General features: G+C 44.3%; 1 protein-coding gene across 3 annotated transcripts in view; it reads right to left on the bottom strand.

Annotated features, from left to right (window-relative positions):
* Positions 1–26,723, bottom strand: part of SAMD12 (sterile alpha motif domain containing 12) — a 174,098-nt gene extending 147,375 nt beyond the window's left edge. For 2 of the 3 annotated variants that reach the window (XM_040586126.1, XM_040586125.1), the window contains exons 1-2: positions 26,593–26,721; positions 6,702–6,877 (exon numbers count right to left, since the gene is read on the bottom strand). In XM_040586126.1, coding sequence (XP_040442060.1) covers positions 6,702–6,877; positions 26,593–26,605 — 189 coding nt within the window. In that variant the 5' untranslated portion in view covers positions 26,606–26,721. Of the gene's footprint in view, positions 1–6,701; positions 6,878–26,592 lie in introns of all 3 variants that reach the window. The other variant, XM_040586127.1, reaches the window with a different exon arrangement.
* Positions 26,724–27,676: the final 953 nt, after the last annotated feature.

Here is a 27,676-nt window from a genome sequence, read left to right on the forward strand (position 1 = left end):
AGCTTCAGTGTAAGAGCAGAGGGCTTGCATGGCTTTGTGGAGCAGCTTCACAATGAGGCAAGCAGCAGAACTGGCACTCTCCAAGTACATTATGCATCCACATGCTGTATGGAATTGCTTTCTCCTGTACAAGCTGCTCCATCTTTTTATCTATGTTTCTTTTTCCCTGAAGAGAAGTTCTTTTAAATAATGTGCCCGCGTCTACACGTGTCTATAGTATTAGACATCCCACTTATTTCTAGAGTACTACCATGCTTTTTTACTGCTTATGTTTGCTAATACGTACTGCAATTGCTGCTCGTTTTCACATAGCGTAATGGGAAAGAATACAAATTTCACATTGATAATTTTCACAGGACAACAGGAGCCAGATCAGACTACATTTCCCTCCTTATGCTCCCTCAGCTGCCTCTTTGTAACCATCTGCTGCTCTTGCCTGCCCTACACAAGGACGGCATTCGCTCCCTACAGCAGAAACCACCACTTTGCTGTGCATTTGTGCAGCCCCAAGCACACCGCAGGGTCACAGACTGCACCATTTCCCATGGGCCAACACCTTGCCATCCTTCACATGCATGCCCTGTGTGCACGCAGTCACTGAAAATGTTTTCATCGTCGATACTTTGGTGAAAGTCCAACTGTAAAAAACCTGACAAACAGAAATTTCTCTTCCTATTATCACCTGATGGACTGAAGTCATAGATAGAGCATGCTTCTACAGCTGAATTTCATAAAGGATCCCTTTAAATAGTTTGGAAGGTCAAAGTGGTCTTCGTGAGTAAACTTCATCTGTTCTACTTATAGCCAACTAAAGAGCTAAGTATTAGCCTGAGCTAATTATTTTTACTTCCTATGGGGAGGAAGAAGAAAAGCAATAGGGAAATTATCCCACTCAGTGAGGAGGGGTGAAGGAGAAGGACATGAATGGTCCTTTGCAGATGCTCTTCTTTTGCCCTCACTGTCCTGGGCAGAGCACAACTCACTCAGGAAAGATCTCCCGCTTACATGCAGCTGCTGTCAGGGTAGTTGATGTTTCAGAATCCACAGGCACACAGCGCGAACAGGATGAACAGGGGAAGTCAGATCTGTTATGCTGAATGTAGGAACCTTGCTGCAAAAATGCGGGCCTTCCATATTACACTATTTATAACAGCAACCGATGATATAGCAATGAGGAAAAGCACACTACAGCAAGAATACACTTGGATTCTCAATCAGGCATTTGCCCTCCTATAAACTGGCTTACAGGACCCCAACAGAGAGAGATGTTTCTGTTTTCCTGGCTTGTGACAATGTAAATTCTGAACCAAACAGCTATACTATATTCTGCATTACAGGTAGCGTTAACTCCAGCACTTCACACCAGCAGAACACCTCAGAGGAGTGATAAACATCAGCCTCTGCTGCTTGAAATGCGCAGGGACACCCAGCACTCCTGTTTCACTGCTCAGGATAGAAGGTTTGTTCACTGCATGGTTCAGAAACTTCAGACCAGCCAGAGGTCACAACCATGAATGACAGGCTGAGAGAGGATGAGACACATACACATCAAACGTCCCCAGTTTAGACACCCGAAACATGCATACTTCTAACTATGCAACACACAAAAGAAAGTCTATTGAACATGAAGACAGAAGTGAGCACATTAATTATTGTGTATTACTAATAATCACAGAATGAGACATTAGAAAGGCACATTGCCCTGAAGTGTAATTATTTCAGCTGACTTTATTTTCATTTACCATGTATCCACTTCAGACTACTAGACACTCAGATTCTGTGCCTACTTTTGCTAGTCATAAAGAAAGACCCAATGCAGTAAGTGCTGTTTTGTCACTACTGCAGTCAAAGAGTGCAGAGGGGGGAAAAAAAAAAAAAAAATCATCACACTATATCTATTGGCTTTCATTCTGGTGATCTGATGTGGACATTGTTAATCTCTTAACTACTTCTCCACAAAAAATCAATTAAGAAAAACAAACTTTCTGTCAATGCAGTAACATTTTACCATGTCTGCACCTCCACTGGGATACATGTAGAGATCTGCAAGCCAAACACCTTCCCACACTACCACACAATTAAGTAAAGCATGGAGGGGTGGACGAGCCCAGCTGGGCATTATGCTGAACCTTCTAACTGTAGTCACTCCCATCTGGGTTCTTGGTCACATGTCATGGGGCCACCGAAAGTTTCACAAGAGGGGGACAGTTGGAAAACAAAGAAACATGATAAAACCTCACTGCCCCAGTTCAGTGGCCACTGGTGTTTCTCAACCAATTGCAAAGAAATTAAAAAAAAAAAAAGGGGGGGGGGGGGGGGTAAATACCAAGCAGCTATGCTGATCTGATGAATGTATGTCTGTTCCATCCATCATATTCATTCACCAGGACCACCGCTCTGTTTTCCTCATCCAACACATTTTATAAGCTTGACCAAAAGGATAAACACTGAAGTAGAAGCCACTAGTTAAAAAACCTGGATAATTCTTCTAGAAAATTACTTTTTCTATTCTCTCACTAGAGAACACTACCAGGATTAGTTATATATTTATTTTATTATTATTTTTTTTTACATAACGGACAAAACATTTTTATATTTCTAAGAAGACTTCTAGAACACCCTTATTATTCAGAAACCTCACTCTTTTGCACTTGGACATTTTATCACACACTTGCCACACAAGACCCCAAACACTTCCTGAGCAGAGCAGAATTCCCCAGGAAGCCAGAGAAGCTGCTTCTACCTCAATTAGTCCTGAACTGGGCCCAGTAAGCCAAGATAAATTCTCACCCTCCTGTTACAGAGTTCAGTCAGCCTTTCACTGCTGTTCAATGTAATTTTGAGAAAAGGATTTGTTTTTAAGAAAGCAAAAGCAACCAAAAGAATTAATGCACTCACTACAACCAAAAAATATAGTCTAGTGGTGGCTATATAGCACTTATCAACAGAAGGCAAGATTAAAAAAAGCTTCTCACTTCTTTTACCAGTTTCTTTTCATAGTTTTCATGCACATTTTAAAGGACTGATAATTTGTCTCTGAGTCAGATAAAAATCTGCCATTGCTAACAAAAGATAAAAAGGTCTAACTGTAGTGGTTGCTATTAAAAAGCCTTTATTATTTGCTACTGCTGCTACCACATAATGAGACAAAGCGTGTCACCAGATATACACACCTTACCTACAAATCAAAACTCCATGAACAAATAATCTTCTTCCAATAAGTGACAGACCAGATTTGGGTCTCATGCTCACAATGAACAGCACTTTATGAGTGCAACATGTGGGAAGCCTTGATAAAATTTAATACTTCTGTGAGAGATCATTTTCTGAATAGTGTTGGGAAAGTCACCTTCTATTAAAGAAGTGTCAGAAGTACAGTAAAACTTTCAAACAAAATTTTTAATAGAACTCTACTCTGTAACTCCAAATGTCCTTACTCATTGTGTTTATCTAGAGATAACTATGATATTAAAACCAAATAGACCAGACATGAGTGGTAAGTAGCATTAAAAAAAAAAAAAATCATGAAAATACACACAAGAGAGGTTAGATGTAGAATAGATGTTAGTTAAAGAACATTTTAAAATTTATATTAAAAAACATCCTTGCTTTCTCCAATGAAGTTTTCTGCTCTTAAATTGTCCGGTTAACTGCTTGAATTTTTTTTATGAATACTGAAAAATCAATTACTGACCAGGAAAGTGTATAGATATCCATCAATACACCCTTTAAAACAAATATATAAAACAAAAAAGTATTTCTACACTTCATATAATTTTCTTAATTGGTATGACATCCAGTACATTATCAGGGTCTCACTGGATCATGCACATCAATTTAGATATGAATAATCTTGGCCTTTTCTGAACTTGCTTACATTTGTAACAAGGTGATGCCTTAGGGAACCAGCTAAGGGAGATGAAGATCATTGTTCCATTTTCTGCTAAAATTCTACCTCGATGATCCTATAAAAATTAGATTCCATACTCATCAGGAATTTCTAAATAAGCAATCCTTCACTCAGACTATTCTGTCTGCATCCAAAACACAGAAAAAAACCACTTGTACTCCCCTGTTTACATTACAGCAGCTGCATAAATAGGAATTTTATCTGTAGTCCAGGAGTTACTACTACTGCTATGCAAGTCCATAGCTGAGGACAGAAAAAGAAGGACTCACTTCATTAGAAAGGAGATTTTATTTTATTCTTTGGACAGCAAAACCTTAAAAGCAGCCAGGAGTTTAAAGTGCTGGAATTGGTCCCAATGAAGACAAATTAGAAAGCTGAAAGCAGAGAAGATGGTCTATAAGGTATCTTAAAATCCACTCAATACATTGCATTGCTTTGTGCAATGTATGTCTCACTGTGGATATGTGTTAGTATTATTTTAATACATGGGATTGCAAAGAAACCTTTTTAAAAGCAACTAAGCAATGAGGAAATATAAAACAAATGGATCTGCCCACAGTATTTTATTTTTTAAATTTGTTAGAGTATTTTGCTCTATTCCCACTCATCTTTCCAGTGTACAGATATGATTGCCTGGATAAGCTTCATAATAACAGCTTAATTCAACTCTTAAAGCCACACAAACTCAACTCTATATTCATATTTTTAGAGAATAAAGCAACATGATTTTTAAATTTAAGGCAGAGCAAGCCAGAAAAAGACAGGCCACCTCAGGCTATAGCATATGAATCCAGATGAAAAACATCACTAAGTTAATACAACACATAAAAGTTACTAACAATGCAGAAATACATTCAGAAAAGAGAGTCCACTTCACTAGCTTGATACTACTATACCAAGCTTATTCCACGAAGCAAAATTTTCAGTTTTGTTTGGTGGTTTGTTTGCTTTTAAATCTGAACCATGCCCAGCTTTGTAAATAAAGCTATTGCAATCAGACATAAGAAACCAATAGCTGACTTTACTACTCTGAGAGCACTACACTTGCCCTTTTCCCCAGAAATCTCCAGCAGGGACAGCTTTGGAAATGGTTGTCTATTCATCAATTCAACAAGTCTAGCTCAGATAGCAAAACCAGGCTCCATTACATTAAATCACTGATATAATACACACTGATTTTCTGTTAGGATGGGTCTTTTGTAAACAACCAGCTTGATCTGCCTGTGTTCCATGTCAACGACGCGAGTGCATTCTCAATTGGAAGCCCCATTGCGTCATTTAGCTACTTCATATGCAAGCCTGTAAGGTCTTCTCTGAGCTTAACATACCTACTTAGCTTTCAACACAGGCCAGATTTTCATCTAGTGATGATGAAACACAGGCAGGTTTAGCTTGCCTTTGTCCACAAAAAGCTGGGTAAATGTATTATTAGCTGAGTTTTGTCTCAAAGCCCATCCAAAATTTGGTAGTCTTGTTACCAAATGGATGATTCAAAGCAATAAGCACAAATCTGTTCTCCAAGGGCTCAAGAGAAATCAGTAATGTATTTGCTCGGTAATTGACCACAAAACAGACTGCAAGTTAGCGGTGACTTTGATCAACGCAAACCTGTCCAGTATCTAGTTCAATGACTTAAGACAGAAAGAAGTGAGTTCAAATTGTACTCATTTTAAACTAGTTATTTTAGATAAAAATCAGAATGGAGAATTCATACCAAGCTTCTATTGTCAAGGCTACTACTCAAAACGTTTAATGCTATTTTATTTTTAAAATTAAATACATCACAACTGTATGTGTATTATTTGTTATGCTTATTGTACTGCTGACAAAAGGAAATATTTATACAGTCATTGAATTAATTGTTACTGCCTTTTTTGGACCTTGGGGAAAAAAAGGGGGGGGGGGGGAAGGACACATTTTATTTGCTCTTTTAATTCCCAAAGTGTCAGATTCAGTAAAAACTCATTTTTCAACTCTGAAGAAACCATCCCCAAACCCCTGGGTTTAGGCCTTTGAAGATCAAAAAGGCCAATAAAGCTTTTAAAGAACCTCTCCCAATTTTTTCAGAAAACATTCTCTTATTTTTCATTTTAGTTAAAAGCCTATCTAATATGACAAATCATTGTCCTATACCCAAAGTACAGTGTTTGGAGCACACATATTCACCTACACTTGGTAATCATGTGTGCTGCACACAAACAAGAAACAGCAGCTTATGAATGAGAAGAGACACTTCATTTGTCTTCAGGAATTCACCTCTGAAGTACATTTATTCACCAACATACCAGACTTGGAAGAATTGACCTGGTATTTTACCTAAAATTAGTTAACATTTTATTAAAATCAATCATCCATGTAAAAATCCATATATTCATATATCCATAGAACCTTTTCCTTCCTTTACCTGCCCCCTGGGAGGGGAACCAACAAAAAAACCCACAAAAACAAGCAAACAAAAAACACTCCAAAAAAACATAACTATTCCCATTCTGTTTGTTACCCAAGTCATTTGGAAAAAAAAGTCTCCACTGTGCCTGAAAAAGAGAGATTCCATTATTTTAATTATCTTCATCTAGAGATAAATAAAACAGCACGATGTCCAAGATGTGTGTGGGCTAAAACTGCCACAATATCTTGCTTCTGGTAACACCCACTTCATCAGACACTTACTTTTGCACCTTTGTATATCTTTTAACAGAATGATAAATGCTTTTTAAGCAGTAGCCAGAACTTCAAGAAGCCTGGATTATTTAAGACTCACCAACATAAATAAGAACCCAGTCCTACCTACCTTAGATATTTCTGGCTCCACTTGTCTCTTAGGTGTCTCTTTTGACTCCGACCCTTTTGGAGTACTACTGTTCTTTACAGAGGGCGATTCAACTCCTTCACCTTCAAGTTGCAGATTAATACCTTCTGTGGGGACAGCGTGATCAATACCATTTGGATTCAGATTGCAATGAATAGCTGGGGAAAAAAATATGAGAAAGAAAACACTGCTCAGGAAAGAAGAACCCAGCGTTACAAACATTTATCAAAGAACTAAGAAGTGCCATGTGGTAACCAGAGCTATGTCAGATCATGGCAAAAGAACTGCCTGTACCTTAACATGGATTCAGGGTGAGATATTTGAGAAAGAAAATGAGAGGCAACGCAGTGCTGTGTAATGCTATTTAGTGCAGGCTACTGTGTTGAACTGTGCTTCACTACTGAGGGTTGAAGACCCTCAACTTACAGCTTTTACTAGGATAGGACAATATATCCCACATATTCATCATTCAATCATGCCTTTATTTCCTTTTCTAGACAAGCAATTTATAGTTTTTATATTACATTTTCAATTACTACAACATTCTAGGTCCTAAACGATGTAGGATAAGTAAGCTGGGGAGAGCAAGTCAGCAAGTTGGTCTCTGCACAGAATAATGACTTACCGAGCTGATTATCTCTCCTTCAGCACTTTGTACCGCTGCAAATTACCACCTACACCACCCTAACAAGCAAGAGGGATGTACTCTCTAGGAGTATAGAATGAGGTGTGGACTAATGACAGCAGAATAAGGAAAGCAGCTGGAGGAAAAAATAAAACAAATGCAAACCCCACCACAGAATGCACTTTTAGAACTATGGTAGTAGTTTAATTGTTTTCTGTCTGAAATTTCAGTTTCACCACTCACATAGAGAGTAGCTTTAACAACTTTCTTGGCATGTGTAGTGATTTTAAAACCTGTGAATCTTGAGGCAACTTCCCCTTCATGCAACTATTTGACTTTTGCATTCGTGTTCCTGGGTATCTGCACTACCTGTGCTACCCATAATTAATGGTCCCAACCTCCCCTGTACACAAAAGAACTTCGCTCAGATACTGCGGTGCAGTATTTGACAAACCTGAATAGCAACCTAAAACACAACTTAAAGCCAAAATAAAATCTGCCTTTTCACTCTTGCTTGGCTTAGAAGCAAAGGGTGGGGAGCAGAGGAAGGATTCCGAATGGCCAGTTTCTCCCAGCTACATATCAGCCCTTGAAAGCCTCTCACAGAACAGGCTCGAGCTGCCAGAAAAGGCACAGGGTCCTTCAACTACAGCACCTTCATGAAAAACCATTCCCAAAGTCTTAATTGAGAACTTTGAGCCTAAATTACAGCAATTCCTTGGTGCAGAACTAAAGTAGAAGCCAAAAAGAACTAAAGTAGAAGCCAAGAAGTTGGCCTTTTCTCCTTGGGATTTTTAAAAACATCCCAAGAATTCTGAAAGGTAAGTGATCTGTGCAAGCACCACAATACCTGCGTCTGCAAGCTAGGGATGGAAACATCTGTCTTTAAGTCAAAAGACTATTATAACGGACAATTCATTCCAACACTGAGTGATGGAAAGCAGTAAATAATTACAACATGTTTTATTACAAATTGCAGCCACTTTGTGCAGACAAATAGAAAAATATGTCATTGGCCCACAGAAAACTAGTAAATGAAACTAAAACCAGGAAGGGCACTAAATTTCAGTCTCACTGTGAGCAGCTGTAGAGGATTAGTCCTGGACTTCTTTTACAGGTATATAGAAGACAGATATCCCTCTCCAATAGTCAATTCTTTAGCAGACAGCATGAGAGGAAGAGAACGAGGAATCACTAGACTACATCATGTCCAGAGCTGAGCTCTGCTGAGATCTTCTTCTGGGTAAGGGAACAGAAGAGGCGAACAATGCAGAGCGTCTGGAGGTGAGGCACAGTTTCTACTGGCCACACCAGGGACCACCACAGAAGAAGGATTTTTAGCTAAAAAAAAACCTTCTTTCTCAAAAGGAATCCTCCACCTGCTTAGGCCTTGCATACAGAGTTGTGTTTTTCATTTAGAAACACTGAAAACCCTCTGAGAGTTTTTTTGGGGAACTCCTGGGTTTCACTTTCAGGCACCAGTTTTCCAAAAACAAGGGCATTTTTATTTCAATAGGGAAAAAAGCACATAACAAAAAGGGGTCTGCAGCAGTCTCTGTAGCTGTTGTTCCTACCTGTCATCTTTCAGTCTCATTTTAGTAGGGCAGGCATCTGCAATTTCTTCCTGATACCTCAAGAGCTGCTACAGAGCCTTGTTTCCCAAGCCAACTCTAAGGAGCTTTCCCCTAAGTCTAGCTGCAACTCTTCTTGCAAGTCTTCCCTCGTTCAAACCAATTCTGTAGGTTGGCAGAATGCAACGTAAACCCAAATCCCATCATTCTGGCACTGCCTCTCACTGGTGAGAAGAGAAAAAACAGATTAATGTCTTCAAGTCAATCCTTTCCTTTTACTGGTTTTCCCAGCCATACCACCTTGTCATCCAAAACGTAAATACTTAAACCTTAACAATGTTAGCAGAGGAGTCTCTTAACTTTTGAGTCCTTATTTCTAGGTGCACTCCGTATGCACCCTTTCCTGGATTTTGTGTCGTGGCTACAAAGCTATACTGAAACTGAACTTGAACACAGCTGCCGCTTGATTTTTCCCTTGCAGGACCTCTTTCTGTGTCAGTGAAAATGCAAAATCTTTTTTACTTCTGCAGTGAAGCTAACGGGCTTCACCTCTCTGGCTGTATGGCCATTATGGGGAGCTATCCAGAGCCTGCCAAGCTGTTATGATGAAGGGAGTCTTTGGGGCTTTTCAGCTCCCATAGGAGGCTTCAAAGCGATACGATTTTGTGGTTTACGTTTACATCAGTGCATCTTAATACACCAAGACATTCTCTCTTCCCTTGATCATATCCACCTACCATTATCTATCTCCTCTAGATCATATTTACCTACCTGAAAGAAACAAGTAATTACTAATGACTACTTTGCTTATCCTCCAGACCACAGAAAAGATGGATGTGATCCACCAAGACAGAATTTTTTCACAGCCCAAAGAGGATGGAAATTAGTTAGTAGCCAAACTAATCCCTCCTTCACAAAAAGTGGGAGATGAAGACACCCTAAGCAACCTGTAAAAGTACTTCCAGCACACCCTGATCCAGCAAGGGACTGGAAAATAGCAGCAAGACACTTGGTATGGAATGCAGTCCACAAAAATCTCTCCATATGCCTTCTGCAAGGATCCTGCCTAGCTGAATAGGAAGACTCCTGCACACGCCTTTGAAATGCTAACACACCTCAGCAGCAATCCTTCCCAGTGCCCCCAAACAACACAGATTAGGGAGAAGGATGGTAGGGGATGGCCAAGGACAGCTTTCTGGGCTACAGCATTGACTTACCATGCATTACAGGGAACAAGTGATCCAGATTTCTGATAACATGGTAGCATAATAACTAACATGATCTCCTGTGACAAGGCAACCGACCTGCTTAGTAGATGAGGGAAAGGCTGTTGTCTGCCTAGACTTTAGTATAGCACTTGACACCATTTCCCACAACATTCTCCTGGAGAAACTGGTTGCTCGTGGCTTGGACAGGTCTACTCTTCACTGGGTAAAAAACTGGCTGGATGGCTGAGCCCAGAGTGATGGTGCATGGAGTTACATCCAGTTGGTGGCCGGTCACAAGTGGTGTTCCCCCAGGGCTCAGTGTTGAGGCCAGTCCTGTTTCATACCTTTATCAACGGTCTGGACAAGAAGATTGAGTGCACCCTTAGTAAGTTTGCAGACGACACCAAGTTGGGCAGGAATGTTGATCTGCTGGAGGGCAGGAGGCTCTGCAGAGGGATCTGGGCAGGCTGGATTGATGGATCAAGGCCCGTTGTATGAGGTTACAAAAGGAGAAGTGCCGGGTCCTGCACTTGGGTCACAACAACCCCACACAGTGCTACAGGCTTGGGGAAGAGGGGATGGAAAGCTGTCTGGCAGGAAAGGACCTGGGCAGAGTGGTCAATTGCCAGCTGAACATGAGCCAGCAGTGTGCCCAGGTGGCCCAGAAGGCCAACAGCAACCTGGCCTGTATCAACAATCGTGTGGCCAGCAGGACCAGGGCAGTGACCGTCCCCCTGCACTGGGCACTGGTGAGGCAGCACCTGGAACCCTGTGTTCAGTGCTGGGCCCCTCACTGCAGGGGGGACACGGAGGGGCTGGAGCGTGTCCAGAGACGGGCAACGGGGCTGGGGAAGGGGCTGGGGCACAAGTCTGATGGGGAGCGGCTGAGGGAGCTGGGGGTGTTCAGCCTGGAGAAAAGGAGGCTGAGGGGGGACCTTGTCGCTCTCTGCAACTCCCTGGCAGGGGGCTGTAGGCACGGGGGGGTCTGTCTGTTCTCCCAGGGAACAAGCGACAGGACAAGAGGAAACAGCCTCAGGTTGCACCAGGGGAGGTTTAGATTGGATATTAGGAAAAATTTCTCCACCAAAAGGGTGGTCAAGCATTGGAACAGGCTGCCCAGGGAAGCGGTCGAGTCACCATCCCTGGAGCTATTTAAAAGACGTGTAGATGTGGCACTTAGGGACATGGTTTAGTGGCAGACTTGGCAGTGCTAGGTTAACATCTGGACTCAATGACCTTAAAGGTCTTATCCAACCTAAACAATTCTATGATTCTATAAGCATTACCTGGATGGCTTAAAAAAAAAAAGAAATAAATCACATGGCAAGATGCTACTTAGCTCTTAGCCCATCATTCTTTCAAGAGTAATGAATGTTAGTTAGCATTTCAGCAACGCTTTACATTGGGCTCTTTCAGGATACAAAAGAGAGAAGAAATCGGAGAGGCCCATTACCTTTTTCTTGAAAAGAGGTGATTGTTTAAAAGAAACACAGGCTGCCTCAGGCATGACTTTCCCTAGGTTGCTGATATTGGGCAGGGGGATGGACACAACACAACTTTTTTTATTTCCTAGGGGCAGAAAGAAAAGGAAGGAGTTCACCTCTCTCCTTCACCCCATCACAGCTTCGTCTTCCCATACACCTGGACCGAATCTGTTACTTAAGGAAGGCACACCTAGAAGAGCCTCAGCATGGGGAGAAAGCAGACTGAAGGGCAGGAGGAGGAAAAGAAAAAAAAATAATAAAAAAGCAGAGGTGAAGATAAGTATCTCAGTTACTCGGCAAAGCTAATCTCTTTGTCATGAGCCACCTTCAGGTAGCCAGCTCTATTGTTTTCCTCTCGTGTTGCCTCCAACTCTGGGCAACACAGGGGGTAAGAAGGAAAGCATATTTGCTTGCATGGGTCTGTTATTTCCTTTACCACACAGAAATACATACATACATCTCAGACAGAGGTGGAGCTCTTGCCTTCTCTTAAACGTCAACACAAACCGTAATTGCTTCCCTTCAAGACTTGTTAAAAGCAGGGAAAGAGGTCAACGTTTGGTCAGTAACAACATATTCTCTTCTTAAATCAGCATCTTATATAATTTTAGCTAGTTAAGGCCAGCTCTAAACTCTGGATCAAGTATGCAAAACTAAAGGGGCTGGAGGGCTGACAGCACCCAGGGTTACAGTCCTGTGGAACAGAGTCTATGCAGCTCTTACAGAAAAACTTTACCACAACCCAGTGTTTGTGACCCTCTTTGCTGACTCTTCTTAAATCTCTTTCAGAACTTAATGGCATTCATCTGAAAAATATTCTACCTACAAAGTAGTTTCTTGCTAAAATACTTGTCCACGCTCTTACTTTTCATTACCCTGGTATTAGCTAACACTAGTTCACTCCACCTTCTGCATTCAGACCATTTTCCCACACCACTGCTTTGACAATATCCCTACTGTCTCAGCACCTCTTCACTCTACCAAATTAAATCCACCTCATCGTCCCCAGACTTCAAAATTCCATCAAGACACCAAACCCTACCTCCAAATCAGCCGATAGTATCAGCCTAATACCACTAGATACCAACAGTATCATTAGTTTGAAACAGAACCTCTTCCAATATTCTTCCATACAATCTCAATATTCATATATCATCCATATGTCTCAGTAATACCACCCTTCCTTCAGCTTCTGAGTGCTTACTTTCTCCCTTCCCTGCTAAAACCCCCAACCAACAGTTGATTAATGCCATGTTTCTCTTTATGCTCCCCAACAATTGCCACCTAACTTGGACTGAAAGCTTTCTGTGGTGGGAACTTGTTTTCTTTTGGGGCGGGAGGGTAGATGTTCTGCACAGCTCTGACTGCACAGCAACAAGCACATGACTAATGGTACAGGCAGACAAAACATGATAGATCCATAGATTACATTTACGAAACAAACTATTATTTAAAACAAAGGTACTTAAGTGCTCTTGTACTCCTAGCTCAATAGTAGAGCTGAATCTACAGGAAAAATATCCACTCTTCCAGAACATTAAAGAAAAGACTGTTGAGATCTGCCAGGTTATGAGAGTAAAAAACTTTTGAGAAAATAGTAAGCAGAGCACCCAAAATGGAAAAATGACCACGTCTGTCCTAAAAAAACAGGGAAAGAACAAAATTAATGTAATGCACAGTGTATTTTTTCCACATGCTAGAACACAAACCCAAGCCCTTTCCACCTGTACAGAGCAAGAGAATTTGTTGCCCTGCAGAAGCTCATACATGTGAGCCAAGCTCTCTGCCCATGCAGATTCCTTACAGCACGCATACAGCATGTGTGCAGTTTGAAAGGAGAGCTCGCAGGGCAACGTGAATGCTCCGCTCCCCTTTCTATCTCCCTCCCATGCAGGCCTGCCTCCCAGATGGCAAGCAGCCAAGAGACAGCTTGTCTATGCACGCTTGATGGTACATAAAAGTCACTGAGAGCCATAGTAAGTTACTAGCATATGGGGGCAAGTCCTGCCTTTTACTAGAGGGTACTCTATGAATACTGTCTTGAGAAAAGCCTGAAGGCACTCTTCAAAACACAGCCTTGATATCTCCAAAGTTTTGCACGGACAGATGGAAAGTCTTTGTCTCTCCATCTGTAGGCTCAAGGCTTAGCAAATCAAATCTATAATCAATCACTACCTTCATGCACTCTACTGCCTACCACATCAAACATTTCATAACTACTTGTTTCAGTGGGAATACTGCTAGCTGCTTAAAATTTTAAGCAGATCAATTAAGGCTACATTAACGCGTATTTGGCAAGTACAATTGCTCTATTCTAAAAAGTGATAGAGTAAAAATAGCATCTTCTTACTCATGTGCCCTGTTCTGTGTGCATCACAGTCATATGCTAGCTTTTGCTATTTGGAGATTAAAAGCAGGCATGGGAGATACCCATCCAACCTCTAACAATCCTTAGAAAACTTTCACATGTCAAATACTGGCAAACGTGCAAGCTACATTTTATGTATTCATGCCACAGGCTTAGCTGCACAATGCTAAGAGGTAAGTCTACACAATCCACCTGCTACTCCCACCATATAATGCCATGTTGTTGAAAAAAACAGAAGTTAGTCTGTACAGCTGGAACATTAACAAACTCAAGTTGGACATAGCAGGGATCTTATAAAAAGGATCCAAATATCTTTACAGTCATGTCAAGTCCACAAAGGTCATGAGGTTTAAAGTTATTTCCAGGACAAGGAGATCCTACAAAACCTCTGGACAGCAGCTCTCATTGGACCTGTTCCTTCCAGCTCTGCCCAGTTCTTTGCCAAAAGCAAATCAAATCCGTAACCACATCAAATTTTGCAGTCAGTGCTTTCAGTCAGACTTCTATACACTTCTAGATGCTACATTTCAATACTGAGTAGTCAAACAACACCCCTGGGGCTTTTTGCTTGCCACCACTCACAACCCCCTTTAACTGGGTTGATCAGAAAGAAGACATTCACATTGAGAATGCTGAGATCTTGTTCCAGATTGAGATGGCTGCTCACACTGACCAAATGAGCAAGGAGGATCCGCACAGCAAAACCGCTCCATATTTCCGAAAGCTTGTACTTCATTAGAAACTCTGAAAATCCCTAGAAAATATGAGATTATTTCAAAGATTGTCTGACCTGAACAGTTGGTACCACTTTGTACCATAAAATTTAGGATTATTTTGACTACTTTATTGGGCAGAAAGTTTTTCCACAGTAAAGCAAAAGGCTGAAGTCCCAAAGTACTTAGCTAGACAGCAATATTACTTCAGCTATCTGCTTCTGTTGGTCAGCATCAAAAATCAACATTAAGCGATTACAAATAGGCTGTGCCAAAGCTAGGCCAGTACTGAGCTGTAGGGTATTTGTAAACTGCTGCTACCGATGAGCTGTACCTGTAGGTTTGAGTTCAAAGCTCAGACATAGACAGCAAGGCTTGGCAGACACCGCCACACACTGCTGCTGTACCTTCAGGTCCCTCCAGCGAGTTGCTTGTCTTTCTAGCCTTTCTTTATCATGACTATTAATTACCTAATTGCAATATACGAATTTTACAACCAAGAGTTTGTTTAAGCAGTCGGACATGGCCTCCAGCTGGGTGGTACCTTGACAGGCAAGAGAAGAGACAGCTCTGCAGCAAGGAAGCGGACATTGAACCAGGTCAAGATGGGCAGAGAGGGCAGAGCAAAGGGGAGACAGGTGTAGGAAGAGGATAGAGGCAGAAGGGAATAAAGTTCAGAGAAGGGGTGTTCGTTTTAGTTTTGTAACTGTAAGTTACAGGGCTTTTCCCTCTTTTTTTCCCTTTAGAATTATCACCAGCGTGACAAAATTTAAAGTAACTGCACTCCTGATGCACCTATCCCCCAACATCTCTAGCTGGGCAGCTGAGCAGTCATCCCATGGTACCAAGCCAATCACTTCTACAAACCGTTCCCCGTCTCCAGAAACACTGAAAAAGTGCCCTGAACTAAAGCCAAATACACAAAGAGAAGAAGCATGAGTCTTATCTACTACACTACACACACACCTCTTGCACACACCTCAGCTGCAAGAAGTAGCTAATGCTAGAGTCTTGTACAGCATCAGAAATATATCAAGAAACCAGAATGAGTAACTTAGCAGCTTCATCTGGAATCAAACTGAACAAAATTTGATTGAAGGCCATGCACATCTTGAGTATACAGAGAGAAGAAAGACTCCTTAACTCTCTACAGAACAAGAAATCCTCTTCCCACTAAGGTTGTTCCCCTTAAGACCCTTATCCTACCAGGACATATATGTATATTTAAGTTTACTCAGCTAAGAAATTTACTTGCACATTTTTGACAATTCTTCTACTGGAAACTCTTTATTTTATGTACGGTGATATCCATTTGCCATCTCTTACCTCACTGACTTTAGCAAATGCTGTAAACATAAAAGACAATTTCTGTTACACCTGCTCTTCAGGAAACAGCCTGCATATTATTGCTGTGCTAGACAGACCTCGGAGCCTCAGCTATGCAAGTTCTGCCTTTGCAACAGCAATAGGATTTCATGATAAAGAGCAGACACAATGACCGGGCAGCCAAATTATTTCTGAAGCATTTCCTCCTTCCATTTTAATAAAGGTACAGATGGTACAAGCAGCTCTTGAATTCACACTAGCAACAGAGAGAATCATTGAAAAATGGACAAATTCAGTGAATAAGTAAGGCAAGTCTACCACTAGTCCTGTACAGGTAGAGATGAAGAGGAGAATACTGGCAAAGAAGAGTACTAGTGAGCTATGCAGTTACCTCAGAGAAAAAGGGATCTTAGTGAACAAAGTAGTAACAGTCAGTAAGTAACATGTATCACGTGTGCACAGGAACATAATTTGAGCAGTGGGTTATAGTACAAAATAGTTGATAATTTGTTTTGCAAACTGATCTCATCCTCTGTTAACAAAAAGGCTTGTGTGAGCATTTACAAAGCATCTTCTGAAAAGTGAAGCAACTCCTCTGGATTTAAAGTTTGTGAGATGTACAGACTTGCAAACAAAGAGGGTGCTAGAGGAGATAAGTCTAAGTAGCAGAGAGGGGGGAACTCACTGCGCAGATAGAGAGGAAGAAACCTAACATAATGCTCTCTATGAAGGAAAAGTATCCACCATACATTGCAACTGTCAGTTAACATTTGACTTCGGCAAACTCCAGGCTAAGTACCACTGTTGCCCTCTGAAGATTTCACAGTGACTATGGAGAGGAAGTAGATAGAAATGATAAAGAACACACCTGGGTAAGAAACAGGTCTTCATTAGTTCCACTATTACTGGAAGACACTTGTCTTGCAATCACTGCTTAGGAGATTAGCTCGTCACGCTCCACTGAAAATTATATTTCTAAGAATGCCTCATCTCAAGTCCTAATAGCACTACTATTCAATTCTATAATCAGCTGGCATTACATCAGAAACTTTTTCTAAACACTAGTGAGCCTATCCAGCATACAAAGAACAGCTCAGACACACACAGATTGAGTCCTTATTACGGCATCAGAGGTGTGCTATCCCACACTTGCAGCACAGACCTCTGCCTACTCATGAAAGCTGGCGTCTGCTCAACATGTGGCACAGAAATGGCTGCAATTCAGCTGTGGATCCAGCTTTATTTCTTGTCACATGAGTGATGCACTAAGTCATCAAAATATGTTTATTCATTCTCACTAGCATAACTAGTTTGCAATCTGGCATTGACTTCTGTTCTCATCCCTGGCTTTCTCTCAACTGCCTAGAAGTTACCTCCCTTATCATTGTTCAAGTCTACCCCTTCCCTTGCACATTTAACTGAAGAGCCTGGAAATGCCCTCTTTCCTTCCCCCAGTAAAATTCTTCACCTCCTACTGCTTCACTGTATCCTACTCACTCTAGTATCCCAGCTGATTTGTGTAGCGACAAAATGTTAGCTGAGAGCATGCAGAGGAAAACTAAGGAAAAAGCTTCTATTTACACACATTACAATTCTTTATGTTTCTGAAATGGCATTATTAAAAGTCTCTCTTGCTTTTACTAGTCGATTTGCTTCTCTGCAAATAACCTCAACTAAAATCCCCTTGGTGGGGGGGGGGTGGGGGGGTGGGTAGAAAAAACAGGTCAGAGGAGCACAAATCAGTGGGGGAATTGAAAGTAGTAGTGATCTGAATGTTCAGCTGAAGAGCACGAGCTAGCAAGGTTCCACATTACATAGAGATGGACAGGACTGCACTGAAGACAGGCTACAATCCACATCAAATGTCGTCCTCATGCTCTTTTCCTGTTCAGTCACATATTCCTTGCAAGCATACTAGATTTTGTAATTGAATGCAGAGCTCACTGCAGCCCAAGTTCAGTCCCCTTGCCCACCTGCTTGCTTCATGCAGAAGTAGCACATACTAGGGTGAACTCTTGCTGTTCTGAGTAATGAACCTGCTCTTTAATGCCAGGTTTAGCTCACGCTGCACAAAGAACATGCAGATACTGACAGCAACTCCTTCATTGTTCTCTTTGTAGTCCTTCTGCCACCAGACACTTCTGGAGAGAGAAAGAGGACCCTATGCAAAGGTGAGGGAACATACAACCTACCCAAGGCAGAAGCCAGTCAGGGTGACATCTGTAGATCTCATCTGCTTCAGGCGCTCCTGAGGGTCTCAGACATTTCACCTCATTTATATAGGTCAGTATGGCAGTTTCCAACCCTGCCTGCTGTGGACAACTGGTATTTGCCAGGATGGGATTTCTACAGCTGCAGCCTAATGCAGCACCCCTCCTTACCCCCAGTCCCATAGCAGACAGTTCCTCTTACAGAGCAGTATCAGTTCTTATATATAGGGAAAAAAGAGTGCTACATACCTTACATATAATCCTGTCAATGTTCTTATAGCTCAGTGCCAAATTCCCCATCTTCTCTGTGTTTCTGGGTTGTTCTGGCTGAACGCTCCTCTAAGTTACTTGATGCAAATCAAGCTCTTGTGGCAAATGAAATTGTTCTGGATACACACAAGATTATCTAGACTGTCATAAAAGTGATCAGGCTGGGTCAGACTAAAAGTCTAGTCCTTTATGCCACTGCTTAAGAAAACAGCATGAGAGCAAGGTACACATTAATTGATCCTTCCTTGGCAGGTCAGGAATGACCTGAGGTTGAAAACTGCACTGGGGAACCGTGTGTTACAGGAAAAACTATTTCCTTTTATTTTAAGCACAAAACCCTACAGCTTCATTGCTCAGCGGTGTGACCTAAGGTTTTTTTCCACCATCTCTCTGACCAGCTGACTGCTCTTTTCTGTATTGGTTCCAGTCCTGTCCCTTTTTTGGGGTGTGGCAAACAACACTCCATGGAACATTCAAAATACAAGAGCAATATGCAATGATACAAAACCAAAGAACTTTCTTGCCTTATTCTGAGCTCTTCCTCATAGTTCCTGAAATCTTATTTGCTATTTTGACCACCACCAACCAGACAGTTTCAGAAAACTTCAAAATTACTCCATTTTCTAGCAGTTTTCTCCACTTTTGCCTTTGGCATCTTCCAGAACTACTACTTCCATGTTCTCTGCATGTTTTGTGCAAACATAGGAATGTATACCTGTGTCCATTCAAAGGCAACAGCTTTCATTAGAAATAACCCACAATAGGATTGCTCGGTCCCAACCTCTGAGTATCTCTTGTGCACAGAAAGAGGAGTCCTGGCCTCAGAAATCGTACAGTTTGGACAAAATGAGAGAAACCAGAGAGATAAGCATAAAAGGGTAAAGCTGTCTCAGCCAAGGCAGCACAAAGTTGGCACCAGAACCAGACACAGTATCCCTAAGAAACCCAGAAACTCAATACTTTGCACTGAAAGGTTGCCCTCCAACAGCTCTACTACCTCTGCAAACTAGCTGTAGCACTTTTGGAGTCCAAAACAGAAACTGATGGTGCTACCTAGATAGCTAGATCCGCACTCATTAGCTAAGCCTGCACGGATGATGTTTTGGATAGAAACATCTCCAGGGTTATCAGATGAACAACCTGCTCCAATCTGCATCTCCAACACCACCTGGCTACAGCGCCTCATTCTGAGTTCTCACTGCTGCTATACTGCCATAACCCTGGTGACAGAGTAATACTGGGTAGCACAAGAGACTGGCTCTAAACAGCTTGCCCTGGCCTCATACACTGAGCTGTAAAACAGAGGAACAAAGCTACACAACCTCCTTGGATGTTACTCACCACACTTGGACATCTCAGTGGGGAAAAAAAAACACAACACACAAACAAAAAAAAAAAAAACAAAAACCAAACAAACTCTCAAAAGGAATTCTATTTTATAATTTCCATTTAATCAGTAAACAAGGGATCTTACAACATCACTACAGACTTTGTCAATACTTTCCAGTAGTATGTTAGGAAATGTATCTAATGTCTAACTCTTGTCATTTGCTTGCTTGCCTTCTCTTCTTGGTGGAGAAAGCAAGTGAACTTTCAAAGCACCGTTCCTTCCCTTTGCTCATACATCACCACCACCCAACAATTTTGATCCTTGTGATAGGATTTGATTGCATTGGAACAGCCAGTTTTTACTAATCAGTGTCCTCCTTGAGCTCTGGAGTCTTCAAAGTATTTTAAAGGGTAAGGCCAAACACTCACGGAATTGTATCTAAGTTGGTTGACCTGAAAGCAGTTCTAAGTTTCCAGGTACACTCTTACCCTACAACCAAGTTTCATCCAAGGGAAACGCAGTGACACACCAAGCCTATACTGTATCTTGCTAACTGCCCAGTACAAGTTCATTCCTAAAAGCAGGGAAGGGAAAATGACCGCATAACCTGCAGTCACATCCACTCCCCACTCAGTCTGAACACACCCCAAAAAACTTCAGTGCAGTGACATTCCTTGTTGCAACAGCTTTATCTCTGAGCCTCCAGTTCCCACAGTGGAACGCACCTTCTGAACTTCAGCTCACAGCCTCCCGGTAAGATGCCTGAGGAACGGAGTGTACCCATTCAAATGAGAACCTGCAGTCCAAAACAGACTCCTGGCCTTCGATAGCTACATTGTTCCTTTGGAGAGGGATCAGTAACAAGCTATCCTGTTAAAGAGAGGTGCAATCAACTGCTTTTTCAAATGCAGCAACCTAGATAGAAAAGCTTTACTAAGCAGAGGATCACACGGTGCCACCCAGCTGTATGCACACTGTGGGGTGCTCGGAGGGTGGGGGCAGCATGTCAAGAAGGGAAGCTCCATCTTCTGAAGTTGTGCTGTTGCTGAGAAATTAAGAAGGATATAGATGTTACAGTCCAACAAGAAGGCTGCCACATGAGCGTGGATAGGAGAAGATCTATGTTCCAGTCTGGAATCCCATAATTGCTGATTCCTTTTTGCAGTCAGTGGTCACTGCATGACATCCTAACATACAGAACTGCTACCAAGACCAAAGGCTGGAGTTCAGGTCTTACTCTTCTCTGTCCTGTATGCAACCCCACCACTAGCATTATCCATCTACTCTGCTATGACCCAACGCGACAGTTTCAGCTGGAGAGGTAGATGCATATCTCAGCCCTGCTTCCAACTGGCAACTCTTTCCAAGCCATGTGTCTGAGTTCCTCAAGCTAAGGAGTGGTTGGAAACTGTTGAAGAATACAAGGGCACTGATGGAAGCACGTGCTCTTTTTGAATGACAGGGTTTGTTACTTCTTTGCTCCACAAGTAATGTGTGCTGAAAACTCATCTACTACCTCACGTTCCCTGGAAACTTAGATGTGGAGACATCTAGTCTGAGCCTGGAGTGGGTGTAGGAATGAGACAAAATTGAATAACTGAATACCTGTCAAAAGAGTTCACTTTTGGGCACACCCTGAACAGCATGATAAGTACCTACACTGAAACCTGCTTCAAAGCTGCCTTTTGGACGGTCGTGAACTTGCTTTAACATTCCTGGCAGAGTTGGCATAGCACATCTAAAAACTCACTGTCACCTCATCTCTGAGGAGACACACGTCAGCATTCAATATCCATTGGAGCTGGCTAGGCACTGAAGGCTTTCCACCCAGGTATACCACATCGCTGAAACTCAGAGGATCACTTTGACAGAAGTTCATTACAGGCTGCAAATAACTTCAGTCTTGCAGTGGTTTAACCTTGATACCACAGCCCAGAATGCCCTAACATCCTTTAAGTCCCTTATGCCCTTGAGGATTATCAAGGGAAAAGGCCAGAGTCACTGTCATTTTATGTCAGCAAGGCTCCACTTAGCAAAAAAATATTCTCCTGTAGTTAGATCCAGGGTATCAATAGCACAAGCCCACTACAGAAGAGCCATAGGATGGTAGAAGTTCACATAAACTTTCAGAAGACCAGCAACAAACATATGTATGCACCTTCCAAAGCCTATACACAGCAAGAAAGGAGTTAGACCAAACTGCATTAAACACTTACTATGAAAGAACTCCAACATATAATTAGCACTTTTTTGCTCAGGAACCTCAAAGACACCACAGGTAAGACCTGCAGGGGATCCAACAGAACTTCGTGGGATTACCTGCATGCATACATTATCTGGTGGGTGCTATCAGTCTCTCACTTCCCTGTGCAATAAACACTGGGGGAAGGGGAGAGAAATCATCATTTCTCTCTTCCCCTTTAACTCTGCGGCACAAGAGCAAAAAGGAAAAAAAAAAATTTGAGAACACTGTTGCAGAGATCAAAAGCCTTTTTCTACTGGCTCTGACCTAGTTATTTCATTCTTACTAGAGGGAAAAAAAGTACTTAAAGGAACATTGTCAAAACTGTTAGGTCTAAAAATAGACTTACCTTGGCAGTGCTCCCATCTAGATGGGCTCACATTAAGGATTGCAAACTCCCTCTCCCCATACACACACCAATCCTTTCATCAACCAGAAAGCATTGGTACTACGCAGCCCAAAAGACCTCCCCGTCTGCATAGTCTCTTTTGGGGCATCCAGGTATGTATTACATGGCAAGGAACTGAACTATCCTCCAAATTCCTATTTCATATTTGCAAATCCACTGCTGTCAGCTATCCCAGTAAAAAATTCGGGATATTTTCCTTAAGTAAACCACTGGATTTGTTGCCATAACTAAGCTCCAGCACTCCATGTTAAGACAGCATTAAAATAATCAAATTAAAGGAAGATTTCAACAGCTGATAGATAAAATGAAATCACAATTTTTCAAAGATTCTCCACTAACTAGAAGATACAAAATATTTTCACTGCAGCTACACAGAGCATTTCTGAAAGCAGGAAAAAAAAAAAAAAGTCTCTAGTTTCATGGCTGAAGCTGAGAAGTTTTCACAGAACAGCACTAAAGCTGGTAGACCCGGTGGGGCAGCAGATGTTGGCTCCAGCCAGGAACTCCCATGCTCCAGAATCCATGGTTCCCTTGTGCCCCAGGGACCTCTCCACTCCCTGCCGGTTGCATCCCAGAGCCAGCCACTTGTGAGTTTGCACAAGAAGCCAGTTGGCCCAGCCATACAAAAGCTATAAAAAAGTCTGAAGACCCAGGAAGCCCATCCTAGCTAAGCTCTCAGATGACTACCACAGACTGGAAGGCCCAACAACCTCAGCTTAAAACCAGTTTTCAGGGCTTTCCTTACTGTCAAGCTTTAAGAGCCGATGTACAGCAGGTATAGATCCCGAGCAGCACACTAGGAAAATGTTCTTCCAATGAAAACAAACAAATCAAACAACCCGGGGGGTGGGGGTGGGGGTTGGGGGGGGTGGACGGGCAGCCTGTGTTTCCCAAGTCTAAGACATCTTGAGTTCAGCAAATAGGCATTTTTCTACAAAACTAACATTTTAGAAGGTTTGACAGCAACTTTACTTTTGACTAGAGTAGGACCTGCACACTGCAGTGATCAGAGCCATGAGGGACAAGTAACCTCTCAGCTTCCCAACCAGAAGCTGTAATGCCATGTTACTCACCAAAAGTCACAGTTCATTAAAAGAACACGGCTCAAACCCACTGCTCCAATACAGCATGCGAACCTCACGAAGTTCAACAAGGCCAAGTACAAGGCCCTGCACCTGGGTCAGGGCAATCCCAAGCACAAATACAGGCTGGCCAAAGAATAGATTGAGGGCAGCCCTGAGGACAAGGACTTGGGGGTGTTGGTTGACAAGAAACTTAACATGACCCAGCAACGTGCCGCCATTCATATCCTGGGCTGCATCAAAAGAAGCGTGGCCAGCAGGTCAAGAGAGGTGATGCTTTCCCTCTACTCCGTTCTCATGAGACCCCCACCTACAGTACTGCATTCAGCTCTGGGCCCCCCAACACAAGACGACCATGGACGTGTTGGACTGAGTCCACAGGAGGGACACGAAGATGATCAGAGGGCTGGAGCACCTCTCCTGTGAGGACAGGCTGGGAGAGTCGGGGTTGTTCAGCCTGGAGGAGAGAAGGCTCCAAGGAGACCTTATAGCAGCCTTTCAATATCTAAAGGGGGCCTACAAGAAAGCTGGAGAGGGACTTTTACAAGGCCATGTAGTGATAGGGGAATGGCTTTAAGATGAAAGAGGGTAGATTTAGATTAGATAAGGAAGAAATTCTTTACTGTGAGAATGGTGAGACACTGGCATAGGTTGCCTAGAGAAGCTGTGGATGCCCCATCCCTGGAAGTGTCCAAGGCCAGGCTGGATGGGGCTTTGAGCAACCTGGTCTAGTAGAAAACGTCCCTGCCCATGGCAGGGGGGTTGGAACCAGGTGATCTTCAAGGTCCCTTCCAACCCAAACTGTTCTATGATGCTAAGATACATTAAGATAAAAGCATGCTTTTATGCACAGTAAGATAAAGAGGTATAGTTCCAACAGAAAATGATGGATAAGAAAAGACCTTAGATGTGGCATGCGATACATGCACACAAAGTAACCACAGCCACATGGCTACTTGTGCTGAAGAAGTAAGAAGTCATCTTGCTGTGCAAGTGTAAGGGTAATACAATTATGCAAGGGCAAAAAAGCTGAGGGAGAAAAACCCAAAACGTGAGGGAAGCAGAACATACAGACAAGAAAGCTCTGTTTTGAGAGACCATAGCAGCGATGTGTCCTGGGGGAAGGAAATGGGAAGAAGGAGTTAAAGAAAAAAAATCCCATCTCAGGAGAAGGGAAAGGCACTGCTTCCCAAAGCTTTAGCAGAGCTTTCCTTCATTAATATTTACAAAGCTTTTAGAGATTCTCAGATGGAAGGCACTGCAGATATGACAGGAATTATTACAGACCCGAAAAGAACTAGCAAACAGACTGAGAAGGACTTCAAGTGAATAAAGGAAGATGACATTAGAGAGCACATTGAAACAGGGGTTGCTGCTGGCATATGAACCATCTGGTGCATGGCAGTCCATTTCATTTACTTACTTACCCACTACCAGGCATGCATGCCCAGTTCACATTTCTAAGTTTTTGCCACCAAAGCAGCAATGCTTTTATTCAGGACCACTGCCTTCCTTCCTAACATCATTACAGTCTTCAAAACTGCCATTCAATAAAGGAGCCTGTGCATAAATCTGTTTAACTCATGAAGAGGCTTATGGCTAAACATGGACAACATTGGATGTACACAGACACCCTTTGAGACATAGTGGTTTTGCTTACCTTTATTTGAGTTTGCCTAAGCAGCTGGTTTTCAGGGATACTAAGCTGTCCACTGCCTTTAGTAAGCCCAAGTTTTTGCTAGACTGCATCTGCACTGCTCACTTGGGTACTCGGCAAAAGACAGCTTCGCTAGGATTTTCAGCAATAAAGTGGTCTGTGATGGAACTGTAGGTCTCAGCGTACCTGAGACACAAAGCTCAAGGTGGTCTTCAAGATGAGCATGCCAAATAAACCAGCATACCCCAAATTAGTTGCTGGAGAGGGGTCAGACAGCTGGTTTTCACACTGTGGACTTCTGAAACTTCCCCAAGGGCACAGAAGAAAGCAAGGCAGGACACGAATCCCAGGATTCTCAATGCCTGGGTCTAAAGCAGTAGAAAAGCAAGTGAATTTTGGAAGCAGAGAGCAGGAAAGTGGATTTGCCTTTTCCCATACACCTAGTCACATCTCTCCTCCAACTTCCCGAAAGTCCCATGGAAAGGCAACACACAGCAACATCAGCCTGCCGCAGGAGCCCAGCATCTATTGGAAGACCTTCGCAAAGCGTCCACCTTTCCAGCTCTTGGTAGGCACCACCTCTGTTACCGGGCGCCTCCCCAGGAACCGGGCACCTCACGTACACCCCACAGCTCCCGTTCCCCCGGAGCTGAGCACCTCAGCCCGGCCCTCGGGCTTCTGCCTCTCCTGCGGGGGGGAAGGGGGGCCGAGCCCACTCCGGCGCCCGCAGACCTGCACCCGGGCAGGGGGGCGGCCAGGGGCTGCTCGAGCTCCGCGGGTGTCACGGCCTCAGGGCAACCCGGGGACAGGGGCGGCACGGAGGGACGGCGGCGGCCGGGCTCCTGCGGGAGACGGGCGGCGGGGCAGGGAAGGCGCCCGGCGGGCCGAGCGCGGCCACTTCGGAGGGAGGCGGCGCAGGTCCGCCGCCCCCGCCGGGAGAGGCGGCACCTCCGGCCCCGCCGGGAAGTTGCCGGACCGAAGCCTCCGGTTGCCGCAGGCTGTGCCGACAGCCCCCGCCGCCTCCCCCGCCGCCGCCGCCGGCCCTCACGGGCGGACGCCCCTCCCGCGGGCCGCTGCGGCCCGACCTCACGCCACCTGGCTCAGGGGCAGGCGCGGCGCCGGGGGCCGCCAGGCCGGGGGCGGGGAGGGGGGTGGGGGGGGCGCCGGGGGGGCGCGGGAGGCGGCCAGGCGGGTCCGGGGGCAAGGCCGGCGCGGCGGGCGAGAGAGCGGCCCCACCGCCACCGCCTCAGGCCCCGCCGGCGGACACGGTCCCCCTCCCGAGCCGGGCCGGCCCCCGCCGCGGCGCAGGTGAGTGCCCGGGGGAGGAGACAGGGGAGGGACCCCGGGGGCGGCGGGCAGGGGGACGCGCAGCCCTTACCTTCCACCGCCATCCTCCCGGCCTCGCATAGTGCGCCGGCCGCCGGCCCGGCCCCGGAGGCGCTGCCCCCCCCGCCCGCGCGCGGGCTCCGCTCATCTGCAGCCGCGGCGATCAACCTGCAGCGCTCCCGCTGACAGGCGGGCGGGACCGCGCCCGCCCCGCCGCTCCCTGGGAAATGTAGTCCCGGGCCCGGGCCCGCCGGCTCCCCCCGCCGCCGCAGGGACGCCCCGCGCCTCCCCGCGGGGCTCTGCGGGGCTTGGCGGCGGCGGTCGCCTCCGCGTTTACCTGCCGAGCAGGGAGAGCGGTGCGGGGGCAGGCGGCGGCCGGGCTGCCAGGGCTGGAGCGCCGGCCGCCGAGCGGTGCGGGGAGAAGGGGCTGCGCGGGCACCCCGCCGGCAGAAAGCGGCGTTTCGGGGCGCACCGGCGTGTATCTGCCGTGGTATTTCGGTCACCGCGAGTTGCGAGTGGGGCAGCCAGCCCGGGCCCGCCGCCCTGCCAGGTGCGGCCGGGGGAGCCTTTCGGCGGGGAAGGGGAAGGGTGCACCGGGAGCACCGGCAGCACCCGGGACCAGGCCCCCCGGCTTTCTCCATCTCTATCCTGGCCAACTCTGACAGCTCATCCAAAAAAATCCAGAAAACGAAGGGGACCGGGGGCGCGGTAACAGAGCCTTTATGCCAGGTCCTCACAAATGTCATGCCAAACCACCGGGCATCCCTTGAGATCCACCCTGAAATGCTGGCTGTCCGGAAAAAAAACCAGCCTGGGGTTTGTGCCCTTTTCGGTCTCATTTTGAGGTATCACAAAGGTGTTGAAGATCTTTCTCCTGCAAAAATACCTTTTTTTTTTAATTTTCATTTTAAGTGTAGCAACAAATATTAACCCACCCAAAAAGTCTTCCCTCACCAAAGTTATGACATTCCTAAAATCAAGAGGACAACAGCAGGGGCACTGAGTATACAAGGGCGAAAATACAGGTAGGGCATGAAAATATTTATCACATGTTCTTTTTGTTCGTTAGCAGCAGCTATGGTGTTTAGTAAGCATTACTCGTGACAGGTTCTTTTTGCAAAACAAACCTCCATGAG

Source organism: Falco naumanni, chromosome 3 (assembly GCF_017639655.2).
Source record: "Falco naumanni isolate bFalNau1 chromosome 3, bFalNau1.pat, whole genome shotgun sequence".
NCBI lineage: Eukaryota > Metazoa > Chordata > Aves > Falconiformes > Falconidae > Falco > Falco naumanni.